Source organism: Hyperolius riggenbachi, chromosome 2, assembly GCF_040937935.1.
Source record: "Hyperolius riggenbachi isolate aHypRig1 chromosome 2, aHypRig1.pri, whole genome shotgun sequence".
Lineage (NCBI taxonomy): Eukaryota > Metazoa > Chordata > Amphibia > Anura > Hyperoliidae > Hyperolius > Hyperolius riggenbachi.
The window spans coordinates 254,540,974-254,553,721 of NC_090647.1; the positions used below are offsets into that span (position 1 = coordinate 254,540,974).

General features: G+C 39.8%; 1 protein-coding gene across 1 annotated transcript in view; it reads left to right on the forward strand.

Moving 5' to 3' along the window:
• LOC137544945 (uncharacterized) overlaps positions 1-12,748 on the forward strand; it is a 648,464-nt gene that overhangs the window by 270,202 nt on the left and 365,514 nt on the right. The window contains exons 56-59 of the mRNA XM_068266042.1: positions 3,434-3,604; positions 6,541-6,669; positions 8,783-8,943; positions 11,946-12,072. Coding sequence (XP_068122143.1) covers positions 3,434-3,604; positions 6,541-6,669; positions 8,783-8,943; positions 11,946-12,072 — 588 coding nt within the window. The remainder of the gene's footprint in view (positions 1-3,433; positions 3,605-6,540; positions 6,670-8,782; positions 8,944-11,945; positions 12,073-12,748) is intronic.

Here is a 12,748-nt window from a genome sequence, read left to right on the forward strand (position 1 = left end):
AGGGGGTGGGTAATTAGGACTGTTTGAAACAGACAATGTATTACCCACCCCCTTTGTTGTTGAAAAGAGATGGTGTTCTTCTGGGTAATTAGCTCAATAAAACAATTAGTGTCCTGAGATTTCTGCGGACGGTCAGGCTGCTGAAACAGCCTATTAAAACTCCTTTGATTGTAAAATACAAGGTAAAATACAAGTTTATTTTAATAATGAAACAGATTGTTGGCATGCATTTTTCATGTGCTATAGAAATGTCCTGAGTGTTAAAAAGGTGCTCGGTTCACTTTAAATGGAGGAAGATATTCAACAAATGATAAAGAATTTTAACTGTTTTGTAAGCCAAGATCAACAATTTACCCTCACACTCAATACTGCCAACATTTTCTATTATCAAACCTTATATTATTATGGAGAGTGAATGATAATGAAAATCATTTTAACACTTTAAAACTTTAACAACATGGAATTGCGATGCAATTAATAATTAGATGGTATAGAATTAGTGGAAACTTTTCTTTCATTCTACAGCCTAACAGAAGTCGTTCATAGTCTATAGAGTTAGTTTTAAGTACAGGAGTGCAGAATTATTAGGCAAATGAGTATTTTGTCCACATCATCCTCTTTATGCATGTTGTCTTACTCCAAGCTGTATAGGCTCGAAAGCCTACTACCAATTAACATATTAGGTGATGTGCATCTCTGTAATGAGAAGGGGTGTGGTCTAATGACATCAACACCCTATATCAGGTGTGCATAATTATTAGGCAACTTCCTTTCCTTTGGCAAAATGGGTCAAAAGAAGGACTTGACAGGCTCAGAAAAGTCAAAAATAGTGAGATATCTTGCAAAGGGATGCAGCACTCTTAAAATTGCAAAGCTTCTGAAGCGTGATCATTGGACAATCAAGCGTTTCATTCAAAATAGTCAACAGGGTCGCAAGAAGCGTGTGGAAAAACCAAGGCGCTAAATAACTGCCCATGAACTGAGAAAAGTGAAGTGTGCAGCTGCCAAGATGCCACTTGCCACCAGTTTGGCCATATTTCAGAGCTGCAACATCACTGGAGTGCCCAAAAGCACAAGCTGTGCAATACTCAGAGACATGGCCAAGGTAAGAAAGGCTGAAAGATGGCCACCACTGAACAAGACAAGACACACAATCTGAAACGTCAAGACTGGGCCAAGAAATATCTCAAGACTGATTTCTCTAAGGTTTTATGGACTGATGAAATAAGAGTGAGTCTTGATGGGCCAGATGGATGGGTCCGTGGCTGGATTGGTAAAGGGCAGAGAGCTCCAGTCCGACTCAGATGCCAGCAAGGTGGAGGTGGAGTAGTGGTTTGGGCTGTTATCATCAAAGATGAGCTTGTGGGGCCTTTTCGGGTTGAGGATGGAGTCAAGCTCAACTCCCAGTCCTACTGCCAGTTTCAGGAAGACACCTTCTTCAAGCAGTGGTACAGGAAGAAGTCTACATCCTTCAAGTAAAACATGATTTTCATGCAGGACAATGCTCCATCACACGCATCCAAGTACTCCACTGCGTGGCTGGCAAGAAAGGGTATAAAAGAAGAAAAACTAATGACATGGCCTCCTTGTTCACCAGATCTGCACCCCATTGAGAACCTGTGGTCCATCATAAAATGTGAGATTTACAAGGAGGGAAAACAGTACACCTCTCTGAACAGTGTCTGGGAGGCTGTGGTTGCTGCTGCACGCAATGTTGATGGTGAACAGATCAAAACACTGACAGAATCCATGGATGGCAGGCTTTTGAGTGTCCTTGCAAAGAAAGGTGGCTATATTGGTCACTGATTTGTTTTTGTTTTGTTTTTGAATGTCAGAAATGTATATTTGTGAATGTTGAGATGTTATATTGGTTTCACTGGTAAAAATAAATAATTGAAATGGGTATATATTTGTTTTTTGTTAAGTTGCCTAATAATTATGCACAGTAATAGTCACCTGCACACACAGATATCCCCCTAAAATAGCTAAAACTAAAAACAAACTAAAAACTACTTTCAAAAATATTCAGCTTTGATATTAATGAGTTTTTTGGGTTCATTGAGAACATGGTTGTTGTTCAATAATAAAATTATTCCTCAAAAATACAACTTGTCTAAGCTATAATGGGAATATTACATCTGGGCTTATTAACCTTTTGGGGACCGACGTCGGTTGAATCTACGTCCAGCAGGTGGTGCTGCCACCCTGACTGGACGTTGATTCAACATCCGAACCATCCCGACACGATCATGCGCTCCGAAGAGGGGAGATTAAGCTGTCATATGACAGCTGACATCTCCCCTCAGTGATCAGAAGCCATCGCGTATGGCTGCTGATCATGTGATCACTATTAACCGCGCGTGAATCATAGTGATAACTTACAGAGCTGCGACGGTAGGGGGAAGGAAGAGGATCCACTCACCTTCCTGCCGTTCCCCCGACGACTGGCGCTCCCGTACGCTCTGGCCGGCATCCCTGCTGTATTGACGCTAAGTGCCGGGTCCCGGCTTGATGACGTCATCAAGCTGCGACCTGGGACTTAGCGTCAGTACAGCCGGGAAGCCAGCGAGAGCGGAGGGGTCCCCAGCAGCTCATCGCTGGAGCCTGGGAGGTGAGTAAAGGCTGCCAGCAATATGGGGGACACCTGGCCACCCAGGGGAGACAAAAGCTAAGTGCCCACAGTAAATGATCCGGCTGCCTGACCCCCCCAAATGCGCCCCCCCCCCGCATGTAAAATACCTGGTCCTTAAGGGGGAGTAGGCAGCCGGTCCCGAAGAGGTTAAGAAATGCATCAGTACATTGTTTGCATGGAATGTAGATTCTATCCTGGGTACTTTAAAGTAGTCTAGGAGGATGATATACAAAACAACTAAGCATATACATAGTCCAAAAACAGACATATGCATCTTTAGGATGTAAAAGCATCCCATGGGCTTGCACACTTTTGACAGACACTAGATATGATCACATGCACTGGATTTTTAAAAGTAACATAAATAGCTATTTCACTGCCAGGGCTCTACACATTTTTTTACTTGTATGAAAAAGTTTATTAAAATATATAGTTTTTTCGAAATGCAGATTTTAGGAAAAATGCTTATTCCAATGATCCATTGAATGCAATGGAGTTTTGAAAAAACCCTCGTATGCAACTTCAGTATATTTTCACAAAAAATTGTGCTTTAGCAAAAAAATCAATATACTTTCAGAAACATTGTAGTGAAAATGATAAACTTGTCACTCCTCACTAGTCTACGTTACTGTTATAGGAAAAGAACAAAAGATGTCAGCTGAACAGGTTTTTGTTTACTTCATTTGTACATGTATTGTATTACTAAGCAGGTGTTCTTTAAAACTGATTTCTTGTTTTAGACATTTAGTTTACTCTGTTGTAATTATTGCCTATCACTATGACTTTTTTTTTCTCTTCAAGGCTTTGATGCTCCATGTGCCCGATGCTTCGAGTGAGGAACTAAAGAAATATTTCATATTCTCCTGCATATGGTCTTTTGGAGGATGGTTGGATTCCAACGAAAGGACTATGTTCAGCCACTGGTGGAAACATTCATTCAAACACCATGCAACCTTTCCAGCAGAAGGAGAAGTACATCTAATCTTTATATTTATTGTACAGTGGGATAGAAATATTGCTTTTCACAGATAATTAATTTACCGCATTGTAAATGAAGTCAAATTACAAGCCTAATTTTTCAGCACAAGAAATGTGCCGAAAAGTTACTTCCTTGGCTTACATGTGAGTCAGTGGAGCAGAACGGATGGTGGAGCAGGTTTTGTTACTCGCAGAAAAATGTAAGGATTGAGCACTAGTGATCCTGCTCTTGCCAGCTGGCTCCATGCTGTGTCTGTGCCCTGCGTCCCCTGCAACATGGTGTGCAGAGTGCGCTGCTCAAGACTACCTGTGCTTGTGGAGCGGAGCGTGCAAGCAACGTATCATTTGTGCAACGATTGGGTGTTCTCCCTGTGTGGCAATTGCTGTGTCTTATATCTATGACACCATCTAGTGGCCTCTTGAGACACAACTGTATCATCCTTGGGGCACATCTGGCTATGGGGAGAAGGCATGACTTGTACTGGGGGCACATCTGGCTACTGTGGACGGGGCTATACTGGGGAGGGGGTTATATACGCGAGTCAGTTACTTTTTCCTGGTTCCTGAGGGAAAAGTGGGTACCTCGGCTTATACATGGGTCAGCTTATATGCGAGTATATACAGAAAGTCTCCTGAATAATATAATAGGAAATGCTGGGTGTGGTTTATGACTTTGTATTTAATCCATCACTGGGCATGTCTTAAATACCCAGGAGATGAAGACAATAGAGTCATTCTTTTTTTTCACTCTTCAATATAGGATTACTGACATACATATACATGCTGGCTCAGGCAAAGTGACCAAGTCCTACTGCTGAAGTGCAGACAGGCCTTGGTCTTAGGGTGCATACACAAATCCAATTTTGATTGGCAGATGATTGGCCAATTTTCCAATTTCCATGCAGCATGAAGACCAACAGACTTTGAATACTATGAACAAATTGTGTAGGTAAGCTTTCATCATACTACATGAGGGCAGTAAAATCGCTAATCATAAGCCAATCAAAATTTGATGAAGGAAAAGGTAGTGATATCTGAAGTACCTGTATACTGACAATAGACATACTGGTCCATATTAAATTCATTTTTTTCACGAGTTTTCAGGAAATATTTTAGCACATTATCAATAAAATACATTTAAAGCCCAACTCAAAAAGACAATACTCAAAGTTTGAATATCCCATTGGAGAATACTCTGAAGAAAAGTGAATAGGATATGGGCCATAGAGCTAAAGACTTCAAATGTTAACCACTTGAGGACCGCAGTGTTAAACCTCCCTAAAGACCAGACCATTTTTCTGTAAATTGGCAACTGCAGCTTTAAGGCCTCGCTGCAGGGCTGCAGATGTTAGCACACAAGTGATACCCCCCCCCCTTTTCTCCCCACCAACAGAGCTCTCTGTTGGTGGGGTCTGATCGCTCCCCCAGTGTTTATTTTTTTGGTTAATATTTATTTATTTATTTTACTATTAAATGTTACCATTTTTTATTTATTTTCATGTCCCCCCCTCCCTCCCCCCGCCAGCCAATCAGCGTGATCGGCGGTCATAGGCTTCACGGCTGTCCCCAGTACAGCGCTGCCCTAGATCGCAGCGCTGTACAGCAATAAAAGACGGCGGTTTTGCCGTCTAACAGTCTCCCAGTGGAGACTCCGCTGGGATACTCTGCCATCAGAGCGGGGGCGCGCACGCATCGGCACACGCGATTGCCTGCAAACCACGCCCCAAGGACCTTACGCCGATCGGCATTAGGTGGTCCTGGAGCTGCTGCCGCATCCCCACCCATTGGCGTGATGCGGTCGGGAATAGGTTAATTAAATACCTTCTCTGATAGCTGATTGAACAAAATTGTACCTTACACTGTCATGACTGCTGTTTACATTTCAGATGACAATTGCAGCTCTTAGACTGAAAATACATATGTGAGACTGCAGCAAGGTTCTAATTACCAGTATTATTACACACACAATTTACTCATAAGCAAGGCTGGATTTATACTTTTTTTGCCCTTAGGCCAAGTATGTTGGGGCTCCGCTTTCATGTGCAGCAGCTCCCCTCCCATTCCATGTGCAGCTCCATCTTCTATGCATTTCAGCCATGTACTGTAGCCCCTCTCTTTCATTAACAGCTCCCTTGGGCAGCACGCTGGCGTAGTGGTTAGCGCTCTCGCCTTGCAGTGCTGGGCCCCCAGTTCAAATCCCAGCCAGGTCAACATCTGCAAGGAGTTTGCATGGTCTACATGGGTTTCCTCCGGGCACTCCAGTGTCCTCCCACATCCCCAAAACATACTGATAAGTTAATTGGCTTCCCCCTAAATTGTCCCCAATACATACACTACACAATACATACATAGACATATGACTATGGTACGGACTAGATTGTGAGCTCCTCCGAAGGACAATTAGTGACAAGACTATATATACTCTGTACAGCTCTGCGGAAGATGTCGGCGCTATATAAATACTAAATAATAATAATTTTCCCTTTTTCATATGTTGCTGCACATTTTCACTCTCTTTTTTCATATGTAGCAACCCATCTTTCATGTTCAGGTGCCCCCCTTGGGCTGCAAGCCACCCAAGGTCTGGGCCTTTGAGGCCTTTCCAGAAATTCAGCTCTGCTCATAAGTTTATTTTCAGTTCAGGTTTGCTTTAACAGATATGTGCATATAGGGTATATGCATTAGGAAGGTAGATTTGTACATTATCAGTGCAAGTGGTAACAGCCAGCAGCTGTCTTCTCTGGTAGACAAGCATCATTCTCCAAGAGACAGCATAACCCCGCGCTGCTTATCTTTTCCACAAGCAGTGATCATGTTGGAGTGATGTGCCTGTGAATAAATGTCAGGAGCTGTCATCACTATTCAGGATTATAAATATTTAATCCCAATCAAACAATTGTTGCTGACAATAAGTTTTCATTTTGCTGCAGGTCTGGGACTATCACATTGACACTGATACACGGCAATTTGTCAGATGGCATGACACTCTTTCCTCCTACTCTGTTAATCATGGACAGGGAATGGTCTCCGAGACGTTTGTTCACACACTGCACATTGAGGTAAAATATCATCTGTGCTACGTTATATTTCATTTATTTGTCACTATTGTCACACATTTTACATTCTAGGCCAGATTGTGTTTAATATAATTTCATGTTAGGAAAATAATCTTGAACTGCAATATATACTATGTAAAAATAAAATAACAAATAAAAAAAAGAAAATGTACTCCAATATGCAAGACCCTTAATTTTTCTGTAACCCTGAATAAAGCTGGATTTACAGTGCACATAAAATGTAAAAGTAGAATATTGTACCATGTTAGCCATCAGTAAAGACGTTTTGAATCAGGATGATGCCATTTATTGGCTTAAAAGAAATGTAAAGAGGCACTGTAACAACATCTACTATATGTGTTAAATTATTTAGGGTACCAAATTTTGCACACATTTTCCTGGTTTCAGCACCAGAAACACTTCCTTTATCTATATTTTGCTGTATAGTGGTGTGTAGCCCCGCCCTCTCAGTGATTTCAAGCCTAGGCAGATTAGCTATGCACCCTTCTTCTCCCAGTGCACTCTGGGATACCAAGTGTTTTTTCTATTTAGCTCAGAACACACAACCATGCCTCAGTAATGCACCTTGTCAGCACTAAAAATGTTGCCACCTGTGATACATTTCAGAATGTAAATCAGGCTGGAGAAAGATTTTACAATGGGCAAACACTGACTAAAGCAATTTTATTGATTATGCTATTTTCACTACAGCTCCTCTTTAAAGGGAACCTGGGGTGAGAAGTATATGGAGGCTGCCATATTTATTTCCTTTTAAAAAAATACCAGTTGCCTGGCAGTTCTGATGATCTCTTTGGCTGCAGTAGTGCCAGAATCACACACCTTAGACAAGCATACAGCAAATGTTGTCTTTTTTTGTCAGAAACATCTGATCTGCATGCTTGTTCAGGGTCTATGGCTAAAAGTACTAGAGACAGTGGATCAGCAGGACTGCCAGGCGATGTGTGACTTGGTTTTCAGTTGCTTTTTACTGCATTGCGGGATATGAAGCTAGCAGCAAAATTATTGCTATGATATCAGATTACAGATGAAATCGGGTCAATATAAATTGATGCTAGGTAGTATAATTATGGTTGTGGGCTGCACGGGGGATTAGTGTTGGCAGCACAGGGGAGTTGTGGATAGCACTCTTACCTTGCAGCGCAAAGTTACCAGTTCAAATCCCAGTCAGGGCACTCTGCACAGAGTTTGTATGTTCTCCCTGTGTCTGTGTAGTTCTCCTCCGGTTTCCTCCCACATCTCAAAAACATACAGACTTGTTAACTGGCTTACCCTTCAATTGATCCTAGACCATAAGACTATGGTGGGGATTAGATTGTGAGCTCCGCTTAGGGACAGTTAGTGACATGACAATATATACTCTGTGAAAGTGCTGTGGAAAATATTGGCGCTATATATAAATACTTAAAGAGACACTGAAGCGAAAAAAAAAAATTATGATATTATGATTTGTATGTGTAGTACAGCTAAGAAATAAAACATTAAGATCAGATACATCAGTCTAATTGTTTCCAGTACAGGAAGAGTTAAGAAACTCCAGTTGTTATCTCTATGCAAACAAGCCATTAACTCTCCGACTTTAGTCCTGGAGAGGGCTGTTATCTGACTTTTATTATCTCAACTGTAAGTGAACTGTTTACTTTTTCTCTGCTAGAGGAGAGGTCGTTACTTCACAGACTGCTCTGAAAGACTCATTTTGAATGCTGAGTGTTGTGTAATCTGCACATAATATAGAATGATGCAATGTTAGAAAAAACACTATATACCTGAAAATTAAAGTATGAGAATATTTTCTTTGCTGCTAATCTTCTAGTAATTATTCATAGTACACAACCAATTCACTATATCATATTTTTTTTTTCGCTTCACTGTCTCTTTAATAATAATTATCTGTATTTCCCAGTCTAGTTTCAGTAAATGCAATATCTTCTGTACTAGTTTTAGTCAAGTTTCCACCTGACAGGACAGGGTACATTATAATTGTATAATTTTGTGTAATATTTTTTAATTTGACTAACAAAAACAATTGATAATTGATCGAGCGTTCATTGATATGTGATTTGCAAAATGTGATGTAAATGTTTTTTTTGTTTCCCAGCAACTGCTGTACCTGTCAAGCCTGCTGACCTTGTCAGGTTATCCTGTTCTGTTGGCTGGGGATACAGGATGTGGAAAATCAGTCCTCAGCCGTGAGTTACTTAGTGCTCTGTGTTTAGGAGATGTTGCAGAGATGTCTGAACTGAGAATTCCCATCAACAGGTAACTTCTGGGTAGACTAAGCATTGTCACTGGAGATAATCAATGTATCTTGCATGAGGAGGAAATGACACCTGGTCACATCATCAAAACCAGCTCAGTCAGACAATTTCAATTGTGGCTGCTTTTCAAAAGATGCCAACATACAATGCAATCTTGTTTCTACAAAAAAAATATAAATGTTATCTTATTGGTAGTATGAAGAGCTAACTAAATAATCTGAGTAGTTTTGCAGTTCAAAGCCTCATACATGCACTTGATGGAACGCGGCCACGGAGGCTATTCAAGGCCATCTTGGCCAAGAATCTAGCATGTGTATCGTGAGGTTGTTTAAAGGTTTGTTCCCCACTTTACCCCTCCCCCTTGAAGCTTCTCCATCCAGCACTGTGTGGTCATCCTTCTCCTCTCCATAGCAACAGTATGCACCATATTTGTGTGCCCTTGAGACTGTAACTATCGCCCTAGCTATCAGGTACTAACAGTTATGGTTCACCATAGTTATATGTCTTTATGGACCTTTAGTCTAGATGCAATGAACATGTTTAGTCAACTTATCAATTTGATTTACAATCGCCTGGTTTTAACTGAACTTTCTTGTGTGCCTTCATCCTAACATAATTTTAAAAAATAAGGTGTTGAAGTTTTGCAAACCTACTTACTATTACGCTGTTTTGGATTTCAAGGAGGAAAATTATATACAGCCTTATCTTCCACCTAATAGTGCCTGTTTGAAAAACTGCATTTGCTAAGCCCAAATGTAATAATATATCAAATAAATTAATTTCACGAGCCAAGTAAGTTTAAAATTCATGTTAAATTGGTCCTGGAGTTCAAAATGGTTACACTCAAATGAATATATTACTGCTCAAATGTAATGAATAGACTTTTTGTAATTCACTGTAATTCACATTGAAATGATGGATCAATGTCGGGTTGAATAATAGCTCACCTGGACATCACACAAGTTAAACAGCTATGCACTGGGCTTTATTCTGACAGTAGGGAATAGCTTTATTATGACTGTAGGGCATTGTATTTCTATATGTAATATTGTATTTTTTCATTACAATTTAAATACTGTATATCAAGAATCAGAGTTGGTAGACTTTTGCAGATTTCAATTCCAACTCCAGGTGCCCAAAACTTGCTATAAGCTCCAGCTCCACAACTCAGACCCTAACTCCACAGCCATGGTTGCATCACCTCTGCTTTTAACAATCCTCTGTAAATGTTTGGAAATTTAGAAGACAAATTGCCTGATATAGGTTTTGAGCTGCTCAGTCATTCATTCCGGCTCTCAGTTGTGTTTTTCTTTGTTTCATATCAAACAAAAATGTTCACGTGCTGGCAGGTCGGGTCTGCCGTGCAGACAGGTCATTTGGACACCCAGGGCCATATGCAATTCACTTTTTCTCCCGAGTTTTCTCCTAGGAGATAGTTTTTCATCTTCAATTTAATTTTAATTTTTAGCACTTTGCAGTGGAAAAAATACCAAAAAATAGGTGAAAAAGTACTATCAAAATTATTTTGAGTATTTGTTTGCTTGCTGGTGGTTTAATAGGTATCTTATTTACAAGTTGTGAAAATATCACCTAGGAGAAAACTCAGGTGAAAAATATAATTGCATATGGGCCCCCAAAGACTCCTTTGCTATGAAGCCATGCTGTTGAAATACATGTAGAATGATTTGCTATTATTTTGTTGAAATAAACAAGACCTACCCAGAAAAATACATGGGCCCTTATGTAATTCACTTTTTCTTCTAAGTTTTCTGTAAGAAGATTATTTTTCATCTTCTGTTTAATCTTCTTGCCGTCTGTTTAACCTTCTTGCCGTCGGTGACATCATCCTGCCCCGTCGCCATGGCGACGGGGGAAGCCCTGCAGGAAATCCTATTCTGAACGGGATTTCCTGCTTGCAAAGATCGCCGGCGGCGATCGAAGTGTATAGGAGGATGCCGCTTGTCAGAGGCTATCATGTAGCTAGAGCTAGGCTAGCTACATGAATTAAAAAAAAAAGTGCTTCGCCGCCCCCTTGCCGTCAGAATTGGAACGGCAAGGGGGTTAAAATAACTTTTCAGCACTCCGGAATTAAAAAGTATCAAAAAGTAGGTGAAAAGTACTGTCTATATTATTCTGAGTATTTTCTTGCTTACTGAGGGCTTAAAAGGTATTTTATTGATAAGGTGCAAAAATTTCACCTAGCAGAAAATTTGGAAGAAAAAGTTAATTGAATGAGGACCAGTATGTTGATGATCGCTTATGTTGCTTCCAAACCCATACATATCTTCTTCTTTAATGGTGCCTTTATAAATGTGTAAATTACCCATACACTGTGCCCTCACTCACCCACTGTTGCCAGTAATCATAACTAATTTTGAGATGTTTGACTAGGCCTATGTTTGGGTTTTTTTGTTGGTGTGTTTTTTTTTCTGCATTACTCGACTTTTCTTGACTTTTGCTGCCAGGACCCTCCCAACTTTTTTTTTTAGATAAGTTGCTAGTATTAAACTCTAAAAAGAGTATATGTTATATTTTCCATAATACAATAATATTTCTCAGTTTCACCATTTGATATGTTATATTTTTTAACTATCAATTATGATACATGTTCTTTTATACCTTTATAGTAGAGAGCCTGTGGCTAGGTGACCCTGAGCCAACCTCTCTTAGGTGTTGCAGGCAATGCATAATCATGTGACTGTAGTCTAGCTGCTGCTAATATAAACAGACAGTATTTAGGGCAGCTTTTATGATTTGCCATTGACATTATGGGTTGCACAGAAAGTGGGTAAAGAAAAAAAGTAGTGGAGTGTGAATTTATGCTGAGTTATGGTATCTGCTGTTTGTGCTTTGTATCAAACACCTTATTAACTTTATTAAGCAAACAACATTTTTTTTTTCAAAATGTAGTGGAAATGATTTTCAGTGAAATTCCGTATTTGTTTACAAGACTTTGTAATAACAAGCACTGTTCATCACCATAATCACATATTTATTTTTCAGTTCTACAGATCCTCGGAGGCTATGGGGATGCTTAAAAGACCGACTGGAATGGAGACATGGCACATTGCATACACCAGCGGGAAATAAGAAATTGTTATGTTTGCTTGATGACCTCAACCTTGCTAAGGTGATTACTCTGTTCACAGGAGACTAGACTTAGAAGCCTATTATTGCAAATTAGTTTGGAAGACCTGTCTTGCTGTGGCAAATCAAAAGTACATTTTATAAATGAGGCGCTTGCAAGGTTAATCTTTGTACACAGCAGATGCACAACAGTGAGTTTAGGGAAATAATTTAAATGTCTTTATTTTAAAATTAACCAAAACAACGTAAATATCACCTAAGCACCAGAGCCTACCTTAAAACTGTTACAAACAAAACAAATGAAGTTCTCGTTATATGTAATGCCCATATTATTTAACAGTTTTGCTAGGCTATATCATGTTTACACTGTCAAATATAAACACACATGTAGAAATGTATATGTATGTACAGATTGTCTTACATTTTAAAGGGACTTGTGGCACCTTTTGGTTTGAGAGCTTATATCGAGGCCTAGTCACATAGTTTGCACAACTAAATAAACATTCAATGTGAATATTCTATATTTTTCAGTTACTGTGAGCAGGTGGAGGGTTCTAAAGAAAAGCCAGGAGATTAATGTAGATACTTAATGTAGGAGTACAATTTAATTAAATCACATAAATCAACATGACTCTTCCCTTTTCTTCCTGCCAATTTAACTGCATATTACACAGTGCTATTAATGTTACTGCAGGTGCCTACAGACAGATAGTTCTGGG